At 41.7% G+C, this 18156-nt stretch overlaps 1 protein-coding gene across 1 annotated transcript in view; it reads right to left on the bottom strand.

Annotated features, from left to right (window-relative positions):
* ryr2a (ryanodine receptor 2a (cardiac)) overlaps window positions 1-18156 on the bottom strand; it is a 182937-nt gene that overhangs the window by 54718 nt on the left and 110063 nt on the right. Inside the window, exons 33-58 of the mRNA XM_076759342.1 lie at window positions 17946-18060; window positions 17532-17692; window positions 17226-17385; window positions 16616-16702; window positions 16105-16236; window positions 15773-15867; window positions 15474-15649; window positions 12063-12718; window positions 10939-11139; window positions 10177-10282; window positions 9928-10071; window positions 8654-8781; window positions 7610-7755; window positions 6839-6953; window positions 6416-6548; window positions 5769-5872; window positions 3932-4067; window positions 3650-3836; window positions 3423-3534; window positions 3223-3343; window positions 2864-3033; window positions 1933-2153; window positions 1487-1577; window positions 982-1122; window positions 463-626; window positions 89-167 (exon numbers count right to left, since the gene is read on the bottom strand). Coding sequence (XP_076615457.1) covers window positions 89-167; window positions 463-626; window positions 982-1122; window positions 1487-1577; window positions 1933-2153; window positions 2864-3033; window positions 3223-3343; window positions 3423-3534; window positions 3650-3836; window positions 3932-4067; window positions 5769-5872; window positions 6416-6548; window positions 6839-6953; window positions 7610-7755; window positions 8654-8781; window positions 9928-10071; window positions 10177-10282; window positions 10939-11139; window positions 12063-12718; window positions 15474-15649; window positions 15773-15867; window positions 16105-16236; window positions 16616-16702; window positions 17226-17385; window positions 17532-17692; window positions 17946-18060 — 4081 coding nt within the window. The remainder of the gene's footprint in view (window positions 1-88; window positions 168-462; window positions 627-981; window positions 1123-1486; window positions 1578-1932; window positions 2154-2863; window positions 3034-3222; window positions 3344-3422; window positions 3535-3649; window positions 3837-3931; window positions 4068-5768; window positions 5873-6415; window positions 6549-6838; window positions 6954-7609; window positions 7756-8653; window positions 8782-9927; window positions 10072-10176; window positions 10283-10938; window positions 11140-12062; window positions 12719-15473; window positions 15650-15772; window positions 15868-16104; window positions 16237-16615; window positions 16703-17225; window positions 17386-17531; window positions 17693-17945; window positions 18061-18156) is intronic.

Raw genomic sequence — 18156 nt, 5'->3', positions numbered from 1 at the left:
CATAAGACACATTTTAAAATAACTACATTTTCTTGCATAACTTAACTACTGAGACATCACTAAAATAAATGAATGTGACTCGTCGCACCTTTTCTATACACCACTTCTCATGGTTGTGCTCTGCATATCTGGTTATGAAGTAGTCGAGTTTCTCTGGGACAGTCACACTGATGAAGACAGAAAAGAATGAATATGTGGGGTCACCTGCTGTAAAGACTGACATGAACTGCAATCAAAGCCAAGCCAATAACTCTCTGAACTAATCTAACAGTAAGTGATTTGATCTTTTGTTTTTAGACAAATTTCTTTTCTTTGCAACTCTCAGGATTCTGATATATAAATCTACAAATCTGAATTAGGGTCTGAATCAAAAATAACTTCTACAAATAAGCCTGAAAAGAAGACACTTTTAGAGTAGAAACTGAATGTATTTAACAAAGAAGAAATACGTATGTTGTTTACTTGGCAGTGTCTGCTGGCTGTGGAGTGAAGTTTCCCTCTGAGTCCATAGACGACTGTTTCTCCATCATGGCCATGTAGTTGGACTCCATGTAGTCTGGAGGAAGAGCTCCCGCCACAGCACTGAGACATGGTAATGCCAACTTAAACAGCTCCTGGTCATACCGCTATGTCATAAAAACACACGTTCAGCACACTGCTTTATACAGCATTAGACAGCACTGCTATGCTTCAACTACAGGTTTAACCCTTTCTAGTTCTGCTGTGACATTTAAGGCTAATGACTGTTTAGACTTAGGTGTTCCTGTGATCATTGATCATTGAACTCATACCTTGACCAACCTGAAGCATGTTGCACTACACAGACCTGGCCTTTGATATGGCACATATCTATAGGCAGCACAGCAAGCCTGGCTTTATACTCGTAAAACCCCTGATGCATTCATTTATTTTATTTATCACCTAATTCATTTCATTTTCATTTAATGTTCTATAAAAAACAGACCTGAACCAAGGCCTCACCTTACGTGACAGAGCATCAAATATTCCCCAGAACAGTTTTCTGGAGAGATGAAGCTCTTCATCTGATGCAGCTCCAAAGTTCCCCCAGCCTCCAGCCAGGCAGTAATACTTCCAGCAACGCTCATAGTGATTAGTCAACAGCTGGGGAAAGTCAAGAGGACATTCATCAACCACCTTCTGGCCTCTGAAACCATTTTCTTAAAAAAAAAAAAAAAAAGTGCTGCAAATGGCACTTTTCCATGACCAACATATTTCCAATAAATCTGAAATCGGAAATGCTGCTGATGAGTGCACTTGTAGAAAAAAAGGATTGTATTGCTGACAACTGAATTAAAATTAATACATATAACCATAATATATCATTGCAATTTCATAGTGGACTGAAGAATCTTACCTGGCTCCTTGTGAATGTTGTCTGAACTGAGGTAAATTCATATTCTATAAACTGTTTGTGCTAAAGTAAAGTCCCTGTGGACTCCTTTGAAAGGAACTTGTGAATTCTCACCTTCAGAGGCATCTTGGTGTGTTCATTAAGCAGAGGAACGTCAAACACAAGCCTCCTCAGCAGATGTTGCATCATGGAAGGCCTCAGCTTACTGCACATGATGAAGATCACATACATTACTTGGTTATTTTCACTGACAAACAGCCAAATGACCAACAATCATACTATAGCAAACTTGAAGAGGACGTTCTTCACAAAAATGTCTGACAGAAAAATGAACAGTGAATGTGTTGGGAAATTTAACAAATGAAACACAGCGATTAGCAGCAATAGCCAAGTTGAACCCAGAGCTATGAAGAGTGAAGAGCAAGAGACACTTGCAATGACAAGAAGAGGTGGTAATTCTCCCCTCCCAGGTATTTAACAATATCTGACTCTGTGGGATTCTGATGACTCTAACTCCTATATGTTAGTTTTGCTATTTTCCCTTTTAATGCCAGTCTTACCCACAAACAGCCAGCAGACACTCCTCTATGGCGTCTCTCTGGGCTTTGGTGAGGCAGCAGCCTTTGGAAAGGCGGTAAACCGTGTGCAGCAGGGAGTCAATTAGTGAGGCGAAGGGCTCCGTTCCCGCAAACAGTGGAGCACATTTAGTCAGGAGAGGCAACACAGCTGTGCACAAATACCTGTTGAGGGCAAGTGCCATGTCTGTGGCACTGAGAGCAACCTGACACAAATACAGAGATAGAAGAAGAGAGGAAAGACAGGGAAAAGCCATATTTGAGTGTGTGATCAGGTTTGGTCTGAGAACGTGCATTCAAAGGTGTGTTTACAGCTGAGAAGAGTTGCATGATTGTGGGTTTACACACATTTGTTGACAATGCCTTCAGAAGGCTGGATTCCAGAAAATGTTGTGTGCTGAATTCTACAGTACCAATTGTGACATATGAAGGAGTTCAAGTTATTTAGCTGTTCATATTGCAGTTTGGACAGGATATTTAGCCAGCAGACACATAGGAACAGTCATATGAAATGGTGCTTCTGGTCACCCAGTTCAAGAAAGTCCTTTTAGTTCTGGTCTGGTCTTCACCACCTCCTGAGAAATCTGGCTCTTTAGCTGCTAAATGCTCTTCTATGTTTACTAGCTAGTTTCTAACTGTCTCGGCCTGCTATAGATAGTGCACTGTGGGTTCATCAGGGTTTTTCACTAGAAACAGCTGCCTGCAGCTGCTGCACACAATGTCAGCGTGATGACACTGAACCAAAACAGTACAGCTGTGGGTGCGACATCTTTTACATTATACAGTCATTTGAATGATTGTCAAAATAATATTAATTAGTGCAACTTCAAGAAAACATTGGAAGCAGCAATTTCACACACACACACACACACACACACACACACACACACACCCACACACACACATACACACTCACAGTGTCCAGAGAGGCAGCAGCTCTCAGGTCTGGTAAGAAGCCGACCTCCAGTAGATGTAACAAGAAATTCTGGTCTTCTATACCATAGACTCGGTCCAGGAACAGGACCATGGCTGCTTTATGGTCGGGACAGAAACCAGCTGACATGTCTGGCTCAACCACCAGTCCATCTGGGCATGCACAAGAAAACGCATAAACACACACATACACACACATAAGAAACTAGATTAAAATCGAGAACCATCAAGCAATCGCTGCCTTCTATTCATGTTTGCACATTTTCATCTTTGATATCACACTGGACCTGGTTCAAATCAGGATTACTATCATGTGTGGTGGGTGCTGGAGGGGTTGCTTACCTTTAGCCAGGTTGGGCATGGAGAATGGAATGCTGATGACTCCCACCAGGTCTTCAATAGGAATTAGAGACCTCAGAATGGCTCTAATACGGATCGCTTCACCTTTACCAGCATGGATCAGCTGATATAAAAATGGGTTATGTTAGTGTGAGTATCTTTCTGAATGTGTGTGTGTGTGTGTGTAGTGTGTTGTCACTCACATGCATCTCTGGAGCACAGCGGCCTAGCAGGTCAATGAGAGCAGCATAGAAGGTCATGATAGCATTTCCCATGTGGATAGTATCATCTTCCTCTTCCTCCAGCATGTCACTGCTACACACACACACACACACACACACACACGTACATCACTTATGTCACTTTCCCTAAAACCTCATTATCTAATACTATAACAGCAAATTAATGAGACATGACGATGATGGTTTACAGTGTCTTGCTGCTCTCAGACATAGGAGAGGGACCATCTCTGGAGAGATCCTGAGAGATCTTAATGGCTTCCTCCATCGCTGCCAGCAGCCCATCACCACCTTCACCCCGAAGTGCGGGGCCAAAACATTCTGGTCGGCGAATCAGAAGCCTCACCACAACGTTGGCATTCTCCTCCACACTTTCACCTGGCCACAGAAGAGTAGAGGTGTGAAAGACAGATTACCTTGCTGGTTGAAAATAACACACACGACCAGCAGTATAGTCGAGCATGAATTTTCACCATTGCAGAAGACAGCAAAGCGCAGGAAGTCGAGGTATCGTTCACCCTCCACAGGGTTCCAGCCAATGTCAGGGTATCCTTTACACACCAGCATCACACAGCTCTGCAGCCCACAGCCAGCCAGGTACTGCACCACCTGCAGAGGCCACATATGATTGCCGACATGATTTAATGAAAGAAATGTCTAAAAATCTATGCACAACAGAATGTGTGATGGGTTTTCAGTGGACAGCATAGTTTAAACAAAACTTCTAAAAAGTCTGATTATCACAAAAATGATAAGCAATCTTTTATTGCACATGCTGATTTTACTGCGGTGTGGGAAAATAGGGGTATTAACCATTTAAAAGATATTTTTAATGGCCAAGGATGACTTTCTTTTTCTGATATCTAGGATACATTCAAACCTTATACCCACTCCCCCAGTTTACAAATCATTTTTTTCCAGACTGACAGCAGCAATGAGGTGTGCCTCATTTTCTTAACGTTAGATCTTGGACCCTCTTCTTTTTAGAAGTCTTATAGCTCTTAACAGCGTGAATTAATGGAGCCAGTGAGAACACATTCAGCACCACTGAATCCTGAAAAAACATCCTGTAAGGTCAATATATTGCCTCTGCCTTTCTCATTCCAGTGTCCTTTGATGTTTAGTTCGCTCTGTTTTATCTGTGTGTGTGTGTGTGTTCGATGTGTGTGTGTGTGTGTGTTCGATGTGTGTGTGTGTGTGTGTGTGTGTGTGTGTGTGTGTGTGTGTGAGTGTGTGTGTGTAGGAATGCGTAGGTTCACATTTTTGGGGGTTTTTTCATTCTTGCCAATACCATCGCTTTGTGTTCTCGTGGATCCCATGATGCATTCTTCCTGTGCCTGTTTTTTGTGTGCTTGCTGAGAAAATGTTGATTCTGTGTTTCTGTAATCTCATATTTCAGAACGTCAGCATATCTTTGTTTAGTATGGTTTGTTACACATTTGAGTGCAAAAAAAAATACAAACCCCAACTAAATCTTGGCTACTCGCAGTTTTTCAAACGTGATAATGTGCTTATCTTCTCCGGTCTTCTCTCATATTGGCACTGATTTGTGTCCAAGCAATATCAAATAAATATCTAAACAGCGGATTGATTTATTATGAAAGTAAGTTCACTGGTGTGTAATTTCCGCATCTTTATTAGTTACACCTTGAGGTGTAACACTACATAGAGGTGTGTTTCTAACATGTAGTCCATCTACACTGACATCATTTGTTTACACTGACTATTAGACACAACTCAGTCTATCACAAGTCAGCAGCAGAATAAACTGCAGCCTCCAAAATGACCATAAAATTGAATCAACATCTCTCTAAAGAGTCTAACCTTCATTAATGTAGAAGTTATTATTGTATTAAGGCTGCATTAGTTTTACCCTTGACTTTTTGTCTGTGTGAGGTGAAGACTGGTGTGATGAATACTTTAGCATTAGTGCTCTGAAATCACTCCTGCATGTTGCATTTTTCCAATGAAGCAACCCCTGAACTACAGATAAATTGTGACTTACCTTTGTGTGTGTGTCTTTGCGTGTGTTTGTGTGTGTGTGTGTGTGTGTGTGTGTGTGTGTATGCTTGTCTGTGATGCTGGAGGAAGAGGAAGGTGATATGATTAGATTAGGGTTAGGCTAAGCTTGCAGGAAATGAATGTAAGTCTGTGTAATGTTCCCACGAATAATGGAAAAAAGGTCTGTGAGTATGTGTGTGTGTGTGTGTGTGTGTGTGTGTGTGTGTGTGTGTGTGTGTGTGTGTGTGTGTGTGTGCGTGCGTGCATGTGCGTGCGTGCATGCGTGCGTGTTTTGTTTTTCAATCTCACCTTCTCCAGGTCTGGCTCTCTTAAAGCCAGGGCCAATTCATTATTATCCATGACTGATGCTGCAGCCACATCCAGAGGAGTAGAGCCTCGCATGGAAGGAGATGCTGAGGACAGGACAGGACAGAGAGAAGGAAAGGAGAGGAGAGGAGAGGAGAGAAGAGGAGAGAAGAGGAGGGGAGAGGAGAGATGCAATTAATATACATACCAGTAAGAGGATAAGGAGTCTATTCCTAATAAAACAGAGGTGTATCTGTTCCTGGGAACAGCACTGTTGGAATATAGCACTATTCAAACAGACAGTGTTGTCCGTGAGCAATAAGGCATGAAGTTGTAAAAACAAATCAAGTTTCACAAAGTACCCGAGATCTCATTAGAAATCAGCACACATCTCCCCCCACACACATGAACACACAACAAGAAAACAACACAGTATTTAAAGAAGAACACTGGTGAGCAGGAAGGAGTGAGCAGAGGATCTTGATTCTCAGACATACTGATTTGAGTAATGAACACTAAGAAATAGATCTCATCAATTTGGAAAAATAATATTCACTCAGTGACGAGTCACAAAACAATGCAGCAAATACAGTAAGTCAGTCACACACACACACACACACACACACACACACACACACACTCACACTCACCGAGGCCAACACTGCTGTTCTCCAGCAGGTAGCTGAGATGGTCAAACATGGCCTTCTGGTTCTGACGGCTGATTCGACAGAAGTAACAGAGAAATCGACAACAGTTGGCCACCATTTTAGGAAAGGTGATTTCCTACAAAAACACAGACATCATGTACTGGGTTGGTACACATAAATCAAGCAGCCATTGTCTTCTCATTATAAATGTAATCTTGTCCACAAAGCGTCATTGTCACTATTTATTCAAATATCTTTGTGCTCTTTCAGGTAAAAGTGTGCATATGTATGTAGTTTCAAAACAATTCATACTAAATAACAACAAAAGATAAACCGCATCTGCACAAAATGTTTCTGTCGACACTTTGACCCAGCTTCAGCACTTAAGCCTATTTTCAAGTTCTTCAGCTTATGTGTACGTCATACCTTGGAGTCTCCTCCACTGAGCACGTTGACCATGACCTCCATGACGGTCTCATGCATCCCCAGAGCTCTCATCAGGTTAGGATGTTGGTAGAACACCTTGTTGTTCATGATATCACTGCAGAAGAAGAGGGACGAGTTTTCCATCGTTCATCTTCAGAATCGTGTTGTAGGTCTGCTTTGCTTCAAATTGAAATTAGACTAGACTGCAGTTTACTGGCTCATAGAAAGGAGAACTGCATATTACGCATACAGCACATGATACATGCAGTGTACAGTTCACACAGAAAGTTTTCAAACTCTTTACATTTTGTTATGTTTCAGACTCGTCTTAAAAGGAATTCAGTTTATTCTAATTTTTTTCCTTGTCAATCTACACACAATACTCCACAATGACAAAGCAAAGAGTGGTTTTTAGCATTCATTTATTAAAAATAACATGCCATTTCCCTAAGTATTCAGACTGTTTGTTATGACACACACAATTGAGCTCTGGTGCATCCCACTTCTATCAATGGTCCTTTAGATGCTTCTATAACTTGAGGGTCTGAAAGCTTTTTGCATGCAATGTCTATCATATATTTATTAAGATATTTATGACCATATTGCAATTATGTATAAGACAGTCACTTTCAGGTTGGTCAGTACAGACATTTGTCCAGCTGCCCAGTACCCTAATAAAAGGAAAGTCACTGTCAAGAAGACAGAGAAGAGAGAGGAACAAAGGAAATCAGAATTGGCTTTCAGGAGTCTGACAGAGGAGTGTGTTCTCACCCCAGCCCTCTGATCATCAGTTTCTCTTCCTCTCTGCCCATACGGACACTCAGCAGAGATCTGATCTGACCCAGAGCAGCCAACAGATTGATAGTGTCCTCGATCGATACCGAGTTTATAGTGTAGGTCTTAGGAAGAGCCCGCACCTGCACAGATAAGAGACAGGTTCATATCTTTTCAAACTTATTGCTAAGGTCCACACATTTTCTTCACTGTCAGAGACTTTATTTTACTGAGAAGCTGATAACAGACTGAGCGGTCTGTTATCAGCTACCATATGTTACAAAATAGGATAATCCTTTATTAATCCCACAGCGGGGAAAGTTTCAGAGTTACAGCAGCAAATTGGATAGTGTAATATTACCACAGAGTGAAACAAGAAGATCTGAGTCTCCTCAGCAGATACTGTCTGCTCTAGTCTTTCTAGTAAGGTGCACTGAGAAGCTCAACAGTGAGCAAGAGTTGCTGTAAGGCTTCCACTCATGTGGTGGAAACTTGAGTTGTAAGAAAGAGATCATGTAAAAAAAGAGAATTCAGTAATCATTTACGTCTATTGTTCTTTTAAATCCTTGTTCTTCATGTTAGTATTACACATAAGTGTTAAGGATGTTTCTTTAATTATGCCATCATTTACAGATATATTGAGGATTCTGTGCAAAATGTTTTTAATCAAATAACTTGGTGTTGCATTTGTTATGTTCAAACCTCAGCTTTTAGGAAATGAGGCTCTTATGAACATTCTTTGTTATGAGAATGTATATGAGCCAGAGAGGAAGTAAAGTACAGCAATGGCAGACACACACATACACAGACCTAAGAAGTGTGTGTAGAGAGACTGCGGACACTGCAGTTATGTGATAAGCACCTTAACACTATGGCCACTGAGGTGCCCCATGCCCGCCATGTCATATTCTATTGGAACAGTGTAAACAGGCCCTCTATCAAAAGGAACACATACACTCTCTCTCCTTCTCCCTCCCTCTCTCTTACACGCACACCAACACACACACCCACACACACACACACACACACAAACAAGCCAACCTGTCCTCCAATGCCGTCATACTGGCGATGCAGCAGGACAAACATGGCTCTGACCAGCTCTGGATCGTCAATAACTGACTCCTGAGCCCAGCGGACCATCGTATCTGAAATCAGCTGCTGCAGTGTACCTGCAGAGACAGGAACGGGAGAGGGAGAGAGGGAGACAGAGAGAGTCAGGGGGTGTTGGGGGATTGTGGTCCAATAATCAGAAAATGTTATTTCTCATACAATTAGTTTTGCATATTTTTCACTTCTCCTTATAGTTCTTGACTTTACAGTAAAGAATACTTAGAATCCAAGTCATAGTAGATAAAGGAGAAGCATTTTCCCCTTTTATATGGTCTGTTCACGGTGGGAATGCTGTTATTTCACCTTGCTGCTCTGTATGAACTGTAAGACACAGAATGGGGGAATTGTTTTTCCACAGATAAGCCGGCAGTGGAGGTAGTACCAGGGCCAAATCTACATCTGTGTAATGTGGCGGAGCTGGAACCAGTAGATGCTGACGCTGTTGTGTTACACTTCTTTTGCTTCACACACATTTTTGCACTCATGCCACTGTTGTTTGGCTGTGTAAAAAAAGCAAAGTCAGCATAATGACGGGTCTTCTTATCTGTTTAAAAAGAGCTTTTGACAGTAAGTACCTCAACTCTCGGCTCATGTTCCACTTGACACAATAGCCACAAGGCTGCAATTGCAAGAAGTAACACGTAAGTACAAAGTTTTCTTTTTTAAGAGAGAGAGACAAAAGATGAACAGCTAGAGAGAGACAGATCAAGACTCTATTAGACGAGTAAGTCCTCTTGGAAAAGGTAGGTCTTCGAGCTATTTATAAGACAACAGAAGACTTACCTCACAGATGTTTCATATTCTTTCACTTAACTTGCTCAGCATGAAGCCTCTCAAAATTCCATTAGCAGTGGGGATGTTGTTGAACAACAAAACCCATTACAGTGCTGCTAGCTGGAGTGTGTAATGTTTATCGCCTCCCAAACGGTCGGATGGAATGTGCAACTCAATAGGAATATAATCAAAAGCTTAAAATGTAAAATTTGTCCCGTAGGTTCGACTAGAGGAAAGGTCACAGGGTTCTTCAAATTAAAGGTTCATCTATCAGGAATCTGAATTTACTCAACAAATTTCCACTTGTGTGTGCTGTGAGTTATACATACACACACACAAACACACACACACATGTATTTATGATAACGAACTGTCAAATGTTTAAAGGTCCTCCACATCTGTCTGTGTTTCAGCTGGTGCAGAGGACTTACTGGGTTTTCTTTCTTTTTTCTCCTTTGGCAGGTTGGCCATCTTCTTCTTCAGGTAAGCCACTTTCTCCACCAATGACATGAGTCGACCTCGGATGGTGAAATCACTGTCACCGCCTATGCCTCTCTCCTCATCCAACTCTATACCTGACAGAATGTTGAAATCAGTACACGGTGCGTACTCTATGTTTCATATTGTAGTTCATTTCAAAGTTTGGTTGGCTGTGGAGGTAGAGCGGATTGGTACATTACCACAGTGTCTCATCAGGTCTTCATGGAAGTCAAGCAGCTGTTCTCGAATGTATTCAGGACAGGGACACTCCTGCTTCTCATCCTTAAAGTTCAGCAGCATGTTGATCTGTAGAAACACAAGCGGGTGTGACTCTGATACAAGTCCTGTTCATCGCATACTTGTACTGTGACCACTTCTACAGCAACTGCACAGAAATCCAGCATGCATTTGGCCAAGTTTTTGGAATGGGATGATAGGAACATGTTTCCACCAGTGTACTGGGAAGAGACTATTTGACGTGGGATCTACAGTGCAGCAAGAGCCAAAGTAGCACAGAATGGAAAACTATGTCTGTCACAACAGTTTCAAACACTGCAAGAGTGAGTCTGTTCAATGTAAAATGTGAGAAAAAGAAAACAAACTGGTGTCCAGTGTTAAAAGCCCTCAGCTGAATCAGTATTTAAGCTGAAATAGAATATGTACCTCATCTTAATTCAAAGTAGCAACACATCTTCATCTTTTGTTGTCTGTTAAGCTCTATTGTATGCTGTTCTTCTCTGCTTTCTTTCTACTTCATGTGCCACTGTACTCTTCTGTTTTACCAACTTCTGTAGAGACTAGACTTCAGCTAATTTCGTATACTCAAACACACTTCATGCTATTTTTCTAAACTGCACTGTTATTCTACAACCTGCTCTTCCCTCTGTAGTACAGCCTATTCTTCTGTACTGCTCTGTCCTCCAGCCCAGCCTCTCTCTTCCTCAGCTCAGCGGTGCTCCTACCTGCTCCTGTGGAGGAGATCTGAACTCTTTGGTCTTCTTTGCGGTGAGGGCTGCAGACATGTTGAGAGCCAGCATCACCTCATTGTAGCGGAACCGCTGGTTGTCTTGGAGACAGGCGACAAAGTCATCAGAGAAGGCGACCACTGCCTCAATACGATGACGCACCTGGCAGTCACACAGGTACTGCAGCACATGGCACATCTCCACACACAAACACACAAACATATAAAGATTAAAGACATACAACCACACATAGTGTTGAGTTAACTATATATTATGATGAAAAACTCAACTAAGAAAAAAGGTGCAATAACTTTGTAGGACACTGTACATCTGTCATCAAGCTTAGGGGTCATTGTCATTGCAGAGTTTTGCATATTTCAATGAAAACTGTGAATCTGTCACTAATGTTAATTGTGTCTGTGGTCTTACGCTTCTGTTTTGTTTTTTTTTTAAATTAAAGGTATCATCTGTATTTTCTGGTTCTGATGGTGGGCTTGTTTTCTCATTCATGAGTTTACTGAAAAGTTTCTGTGTACAAGAAACATAAAGGCATGTTCCTCTGGTGTTTTGGTGCTACATCAGTGGTCTGCATGAACAAACAGGGTCAAGTTCTGCTATATCTGTATGTTGAGGGCTTGTCTGGCACAGTCTGTGGCTATGAGATTCCTCTGTTGCCAACTGTGCAAGTTTGTCACAGTGCTCATGATTTTATTTGTGTCTAATCTGAACACCCATACCACTCAGGACCCTGGGCATTTGAGGATAACCAGAAGTCCAGTGATTTCTAACAGTTATTTGAGGTTTACTGTAACTTCCAAAGCTTTTTCAATGTACATCACATATATAACTAAATATAGAAGACATGCCATTTTCTGTAGATTTTTTTGAAACTATAAAAAGAGCTCTGTCATCCTTAAATAAGAAAGCAAAGTAAAAAAAAAAAAAAGTTAAATTACACTGAATTCTATAAATATTCCAGATTGAATAACATAAAAACAAATTGCAATGTGACAGAAAATAATGACTCGCCGTTACATTGAATATCATTCTTTATGAAAACTGTCCGTTAACAGACTAAAGATCTGACATGGAAAAACAAAAGAGGGTTTACTGAGTGTCACCTGGAGTTTCACAGGCTCTGGTAGCTTCATCTGTAACAGTCCTTTAGGCATGTTCCTCCCTCCATCCTCTCCTCTTCCTTCAGTCTCCAACTCTTTCACCGCCTCCAGCTCCTTGTGCATGTCCTCCTGCCCTTCTAGTCTTTCAGAGAACACAGATGGTTCAATCAGTCTGAGGATGTTTTTCAGATCTCCATTTTGGAAAACTCCCATTATTAGCATGGTGTAGAACAGCTTGATGAGGGGGACGAAGAGAAACTCAGTGCTGCCTCCTATTGGATCCCGTACATGCATGCTTCCCTCTCGCACTGCCTCTGTTAGCATCTCGATGGTTTTAATTTTCAGTATATCTAAGGGGAATTCAGGGCTGTATTGGAAACAGTCTCCTGATCCTGATCCGTTGATGCCGTTATTGCGATACAATGGTCCACTTCCACAGACAAAACTTGGTGATGAGAAGTGCATTCTGGGTCTCAGGGAGGTGCTAAGACCAATGCCTGGCAGGCCATGTTTCTTCTTCTCATCTGGAAACAGGGTAATGCTCTTGGTTTCATCTGTCATGGGAACAATGTACTCATTGTTCATCATCAGGCGAGCCGTGGCGTAGCTGCTCAGGTGGATGTCAATGAGGAGGTCATAGTAGCCTGCACGAAGCAAACCTGTGGGTGAGAATAAGACATTTATGTTCTTAATTGGTGACTATTTAGTAGTCTTAAGAATTAATAAACAGACTACATCCATTACCTGGTCTTATGAATTCTATGAATTTGCTCTTTATATTGGTATGTCAAGCCACTTTCTAAGACAAGCACTTATTGTTCAAGGTGAGCCAATGTGTGTAAAGTCACACCCTATATGCTACCTAGACAAATTAAGGTTACCTAAGTTACCCTGGTAATTCAAAGTAGAATGGGTGAGAAGTCTCACTATGGGATATGATTCCCAGCATATTCATTTATGTCATTAGGTTAATCCTGATTGGCTGATTGGGTGATCATGACATCTGCATCAATTAGATCCTGAAGTGGACAAAGCATGTGCTACCACTGTTCTTCAGGAGAAAAAAAAGTCGGTGAAGAAAATGCCATAAGATCAATGGGAGGGCATGAGCCAACCACCTTGGACACAAAGGCAGGGTTATGCTTCAGTGACATGCCCCATAGAAAACTGAGTGCATAAATGTCACTGATTTTATCAGATGCCAAAACCAACATCAACACTGTCTTTGGAGGCAGATGTTTCAAGACCACTTCTTCCAGTGTTTCAAATGGAGGACAAGAGAGCCAATCTAAAGCCACTGCCAAGTCCACAGGGGTACCAGAGGCCTGGAAACAGGAGGGGCATAAAACGACCAAAGGATAACCAAAGGATGTTGGCTAGTTTGTTTTACCTTCATATCTGACATGACATGCAGCAATAGCAGCCAAATACACCTTATTTGTGGAGAAGGCTATTTGTTTTTCAATGTCTAGTCCAGCAGAAATGACAAAATTAGACATGTCCCTTTTTGTGATGCCACTCTTCAAACACTCCATTTACAGCTGTAAAGGGACCTGGTGGAGGAGGCTCTAGTGTTCTGAATAGTGTTAATTACATTCTGAGGAAGTCCCACTGTATTTAAATCATACTGGGCATACCGTGCCAGCCATTCTGGGTGTGGGTGAAATATTACTCTCCCCCCTGCCTGGGACAGGTGGAACAGTTCATATATCTCTGCCAGTGCATTACTGCCCAGTGCAGAGCTATTAGAATCAGTGTTTGGTCATAACCCTCTGTGCACTATAACCCACAGGGTCCAGCCTGAGGACTCATCTAACCTTGGAAATTCCTCATGTACCAGCGGCTGAGTCAAACTACCAGGATGGCTGATGGCATCAGTAAGTGCTATCCATCTCTCCCTCATCCTGTGGTGGAATGCAGTCATGACCACTGACTGAAACAGTGCATGCACAAGGTGTTAGTGCAGCGACAGAGTGAGTAACGGCTCGAGTGCTGAGGGAGGCAGTAGCCTCCTCCAGGAGCGTTTAAACCGTCAAACTATTTCATGTTTTTCTGTTTTTCTGTGTCCTTGACCTTAGGTCTTAATGCAACAGCAGAACTTGCTTTATTACTAAAGAATGTTGTTGTGTATTTGAATAACTTAGAGGGCAGACAGAACCTGCTGTCTCTGCAACAAAGTCTCCTTTTCTCTTGCCCTGAACCAGCAGTGTTGAATAACAGAGCTGTGACACTGCCATAGACTTCTGTTGGAACTGTAGAATGCAGAAGTAATGCATGATGTAACGCATAATGTAACGCAACTGAGTTCCAAATACTGAGTAGTTGCAGTACTGAACCCCATTCATTTTCAGTGTTTCCCAAGCATGCTAGCTGGTAGGTTGAAATTTCTGCATATTAGTGCATGAGCTGACCTCTCACGAATCTTGTCAATGGTGGTGTTTATCATGAGGTGACAGCTAGTTAGATTCTAATGGCAGCTAATATGAGCAACACTGCACTAGCTACCATAACCAGATGTCAATTGACCGACATTTACCTCAAATTATTTGCAGTTAGTAACATGCATTGGCATATAAAGGTTATCTTTGGTTATTAGATTTGTTGTTCTTAGTTGAGTCTGTATCAGTACACCTGACTACAAAGAATGGTAGCCTGCTCAACTAGGTAACATGGCTAGCTTATATCTAGCAAGGTTGTTCCTTGTTCAACTCAGTGATTGCTTGTTGTTTGTTAGACAAGTAAACTGCAGATAGCTAATTACTTCAGTAGTGGGAGTGTCAATACCTTAGCCCACTACCAATGTCCAAGATAAGCGCTCTTCCACATTTTGGCAAATGTAAATAGCATGCATGAGACATACAATTAATTTGAGCTACAGAGGTGTCCTTCCTTTCAGTTACTGAATTCAACCAAGACATGTTGAATTGTATTCACTCTCCAACACTCAAAACAGCTGCTTGTGCATGACAGTAAAACTGAAGTCACTTTTTTAACAGTTTTGAATAACAGATTGAACACAGTGATGAATCTAAGCTGCACAACACAAGTCCTTGTGTTTATTGCTTATTGCTGTTTATTGCTGTGACTAATAACAGAGAAAATTTTCTTTTCACTTGATGAGGGAAAGATCTCTGGTGACCCCAACTGAGCTTGAGCTGTTTTTAAAGATTGATGTCTTCAATAGGAACCATTGGGCTGGGAGCTGAGAGACACAGACGGAGTAGGGAAGCCAGAAAGTACTGAGACAAACTAACACATTGTTTTCATGTGACTTAATGCAAATAATTCATCCTTTAAGCACACTGTTAAAGGCAGGGTCTCACTATTGCCTCTACCCATTTTGTCAAACAGGTTGCATGCAGTTGTTCTTTTTTATATACAGCAGTTATTCTTTTCATACTATGTGTGTGTTACCTGGCATGTACTTATTCTCTATAGCCTGCAGGAGCTGTGACTCGTCTACATGGGAGCAGAGGGCATGTGCCACCCGGTTGTTTCCCAGAGCACAGATTGCTGAGTACAGTCTGAGGGTATGGTAGTGAAACTTTAATAAGTCCCTTTGCTCTGACAGCTCCAGGATATCCACCGACCTAGACAACAGACAGAGCAATACTGCATGAGAAATGAGAGAGAGAGATGAAAAGGTGTTTGTGTGTGTGTGTGTGGGCGCGCGTGTGTGTGTATGTGTGTGTCTGTAGCTGTAGGTACTCCACCTGTTCTCCTCAGGTATGTGCAGAGACATGAACTGCAGAGGTTCGTTACACTGTACCAGCCAGCCATGTCTGTCATTCACTCTGGATGCTGACACCTGGCAAAAAAAAAAAAGACATAAGATGGCCCATTTGTTACACTCCTTATACTCTACATTTCTTTTCACAAGTGTCAGTCTCTACATCCCTGTTGTACATTCCATTGCACAATTAATGACTGACTTGAACATTCTTCCAATAAGCCAAGTTTCAATTTCTTTGCTGTGGGCCAAAACACAGGAACAGCAGAAAAAAAAGGCCAAAAAATGCTACTTTAAATAGATATGAGTGGTCACCTTGAGGAAGTGGTTGGGAACACGGCTCCATAACACAGGAGTGAGAAACTGGACATGCAGCCGTGGAGGACACTGAGGAACCAGGTTCTTCCTCTCACTCTTAAACAGGCCAGCTGACAGAGGCATCACATTCTGAAAACAAACACACTGATACATCAGATAAGATGAAGCTGGACAGACCAGAGAGGACACTGTGGACATACTTAAATTCATTGTGCATTTTTTTATGTAAACTAAGTGTTGGTTTTCACATTAGTGCTCGTTAGTCTTGTTAATGTGTATACAGATCATTTTTAGGCCCTTTATGTTCTAGTCTCATCTTAAAATGGATGCAATTCATTTTTTCATCAGTCTACACACAATACTCCACAATGAAATTTATTAAAAATAAAATCCTGAAATACTCCATTACATAAGTATTCAGAACTGAGAATTGGAAGAAGCTAAAATAGTACTATGGTGACATCATTTTGATGAAGAAACTGTATGTGTGTTCGTGTGTCCTACTCACCTTAATACGGCCCAGTTCAAACTGGAAGACATTGGGACTGGTGGCCTTGGCAAAGACTGCTGGGAACAGCTTAGTACTGGGTTCCACCTGTGGAGAGGAGAGAGTGCTTCACTATTTACTTATGTCAAACCAAAACCACAATTAGTCATTCCTTTGATGCACTCCAAAAACAAGTTGAAATGATGTTATATTCATTGTTAAAGGAAAAAAAATCTGAAATGCTCCTTTAGGATCTCAGCCCCAGAGTGGGTGGATCAATGTACGTCATTACAGACAATATTAACAAACTTGCTCTGGTAACTAACTTAGAGCACAAGCTAAGAACAGAAAGGGTTTGGTTAGCTTCGGTCTTGTAGAACAAAGAAGACAACAGTTAGCAGCACATGTCAAGATCAGTCAGTTTAGATGCTATGTTTTGAGCTGTTCAATGCGCGACAGCTGAGGAGCTAATTAGCTATCTAGCCCTACACTTTAAGAACACTTTTTCCTGCTTTATGTTTGTAAAGTATAGTTGGCAGGATGACAAAAGGCTTAGAGAGGGAGTAGGAGATGAAGCAGGAATCAAAGAAAAGGACCATTCAAAAACCTGTAACACTACAAAAAAATGTACCTGGTAGTATGTACTGAGTTCTTTGCCATTGGCTGTGAAGGTCAGCAGGCCGTTTGTTGTGTCGACCAGACAGCCGATCTCTAAGCCGTTGTTGTTCCTCCCCTGACCAGGACTAGTACTCTCTCCAGCCCACACCATGTAACAGTTACTACGTTTTATACTGGAGGACACATAGACACAACATGTAACTGAAATCATATGATGTAGTCTTAAACTGGACTGATCCCTGGCCAACATTATAACATTATAAATGATAAAAAATATAAGAATTTACCCCACGATATAGTTGGCTGTAGCTTGACTCACCTCTCATGAACTTTGCCCTTCTCATCTCCCAGGGTGACAGTGACAGTTCGGACATTGTGCAGATCGAAGCCTGGGTCATACTGATGGAAGTCAGAGGTTACCCAGCCCACCCAAACGCTACTGGGCTCCTGACCAGGAAAGATCCGCACTGAGTAGTAGTGCTGCACAGAAAGAGGTGCAATCAAGCCAAGCTTAACTGAATTGGCCTTGATCCCACTTACTTTCCCAAATGACTTCCCAACACCTGTATTATGAAACTGTAAATATGTGGAATTAAGAACACTTGGGAGAACACTTCTGTCAGGTACTGTGGATAAGTATTATTTGTTAAAAACCAGAGACGCTGTCCACCAGTTAAATGTATATTGCGTGTGGGCGTTTTGTAAATTTGATTTCGTATGTGTACTTTCTTACAGTGGAGGCTTGCATGAGGAATTCATATTCATCTCTGTCATCAGCCATGACCTCCTCTGACAGACGAGCAGAGGATGGACAGCTGTTGTCTGGCTTGTTTCTCTTCAACATGAACCTGGTAGATCAGATGGTTGGATTAGGTTTATAAAGTTTAAAAATAGTGATCAAACACGATGACAGAAGAGTACAATTACTGGAGTGCACAAGAAGG

The sequence above is a fragment of the Chaetodon auriga genome, chromosome 20 (assembly GCF_051107435.1).
Source record: "Chaetodon auriga isolate fChaAug3 chromosome 20, fChaAug3.hap1, whole genome shotgun sequence".
In the NCBI taxonomy this organism is placed as follows: Eukaryota; Metazoa; Chordata; class Actinopteri; order Chaetodontiformes; family Chaetodontidae; genus Chaetodon; species Chaetodon auriga.
Note: the sequence above shows the minus strand (reverse complement) of the source record. Positions and strands in the feature narration are given on the sequence as shown.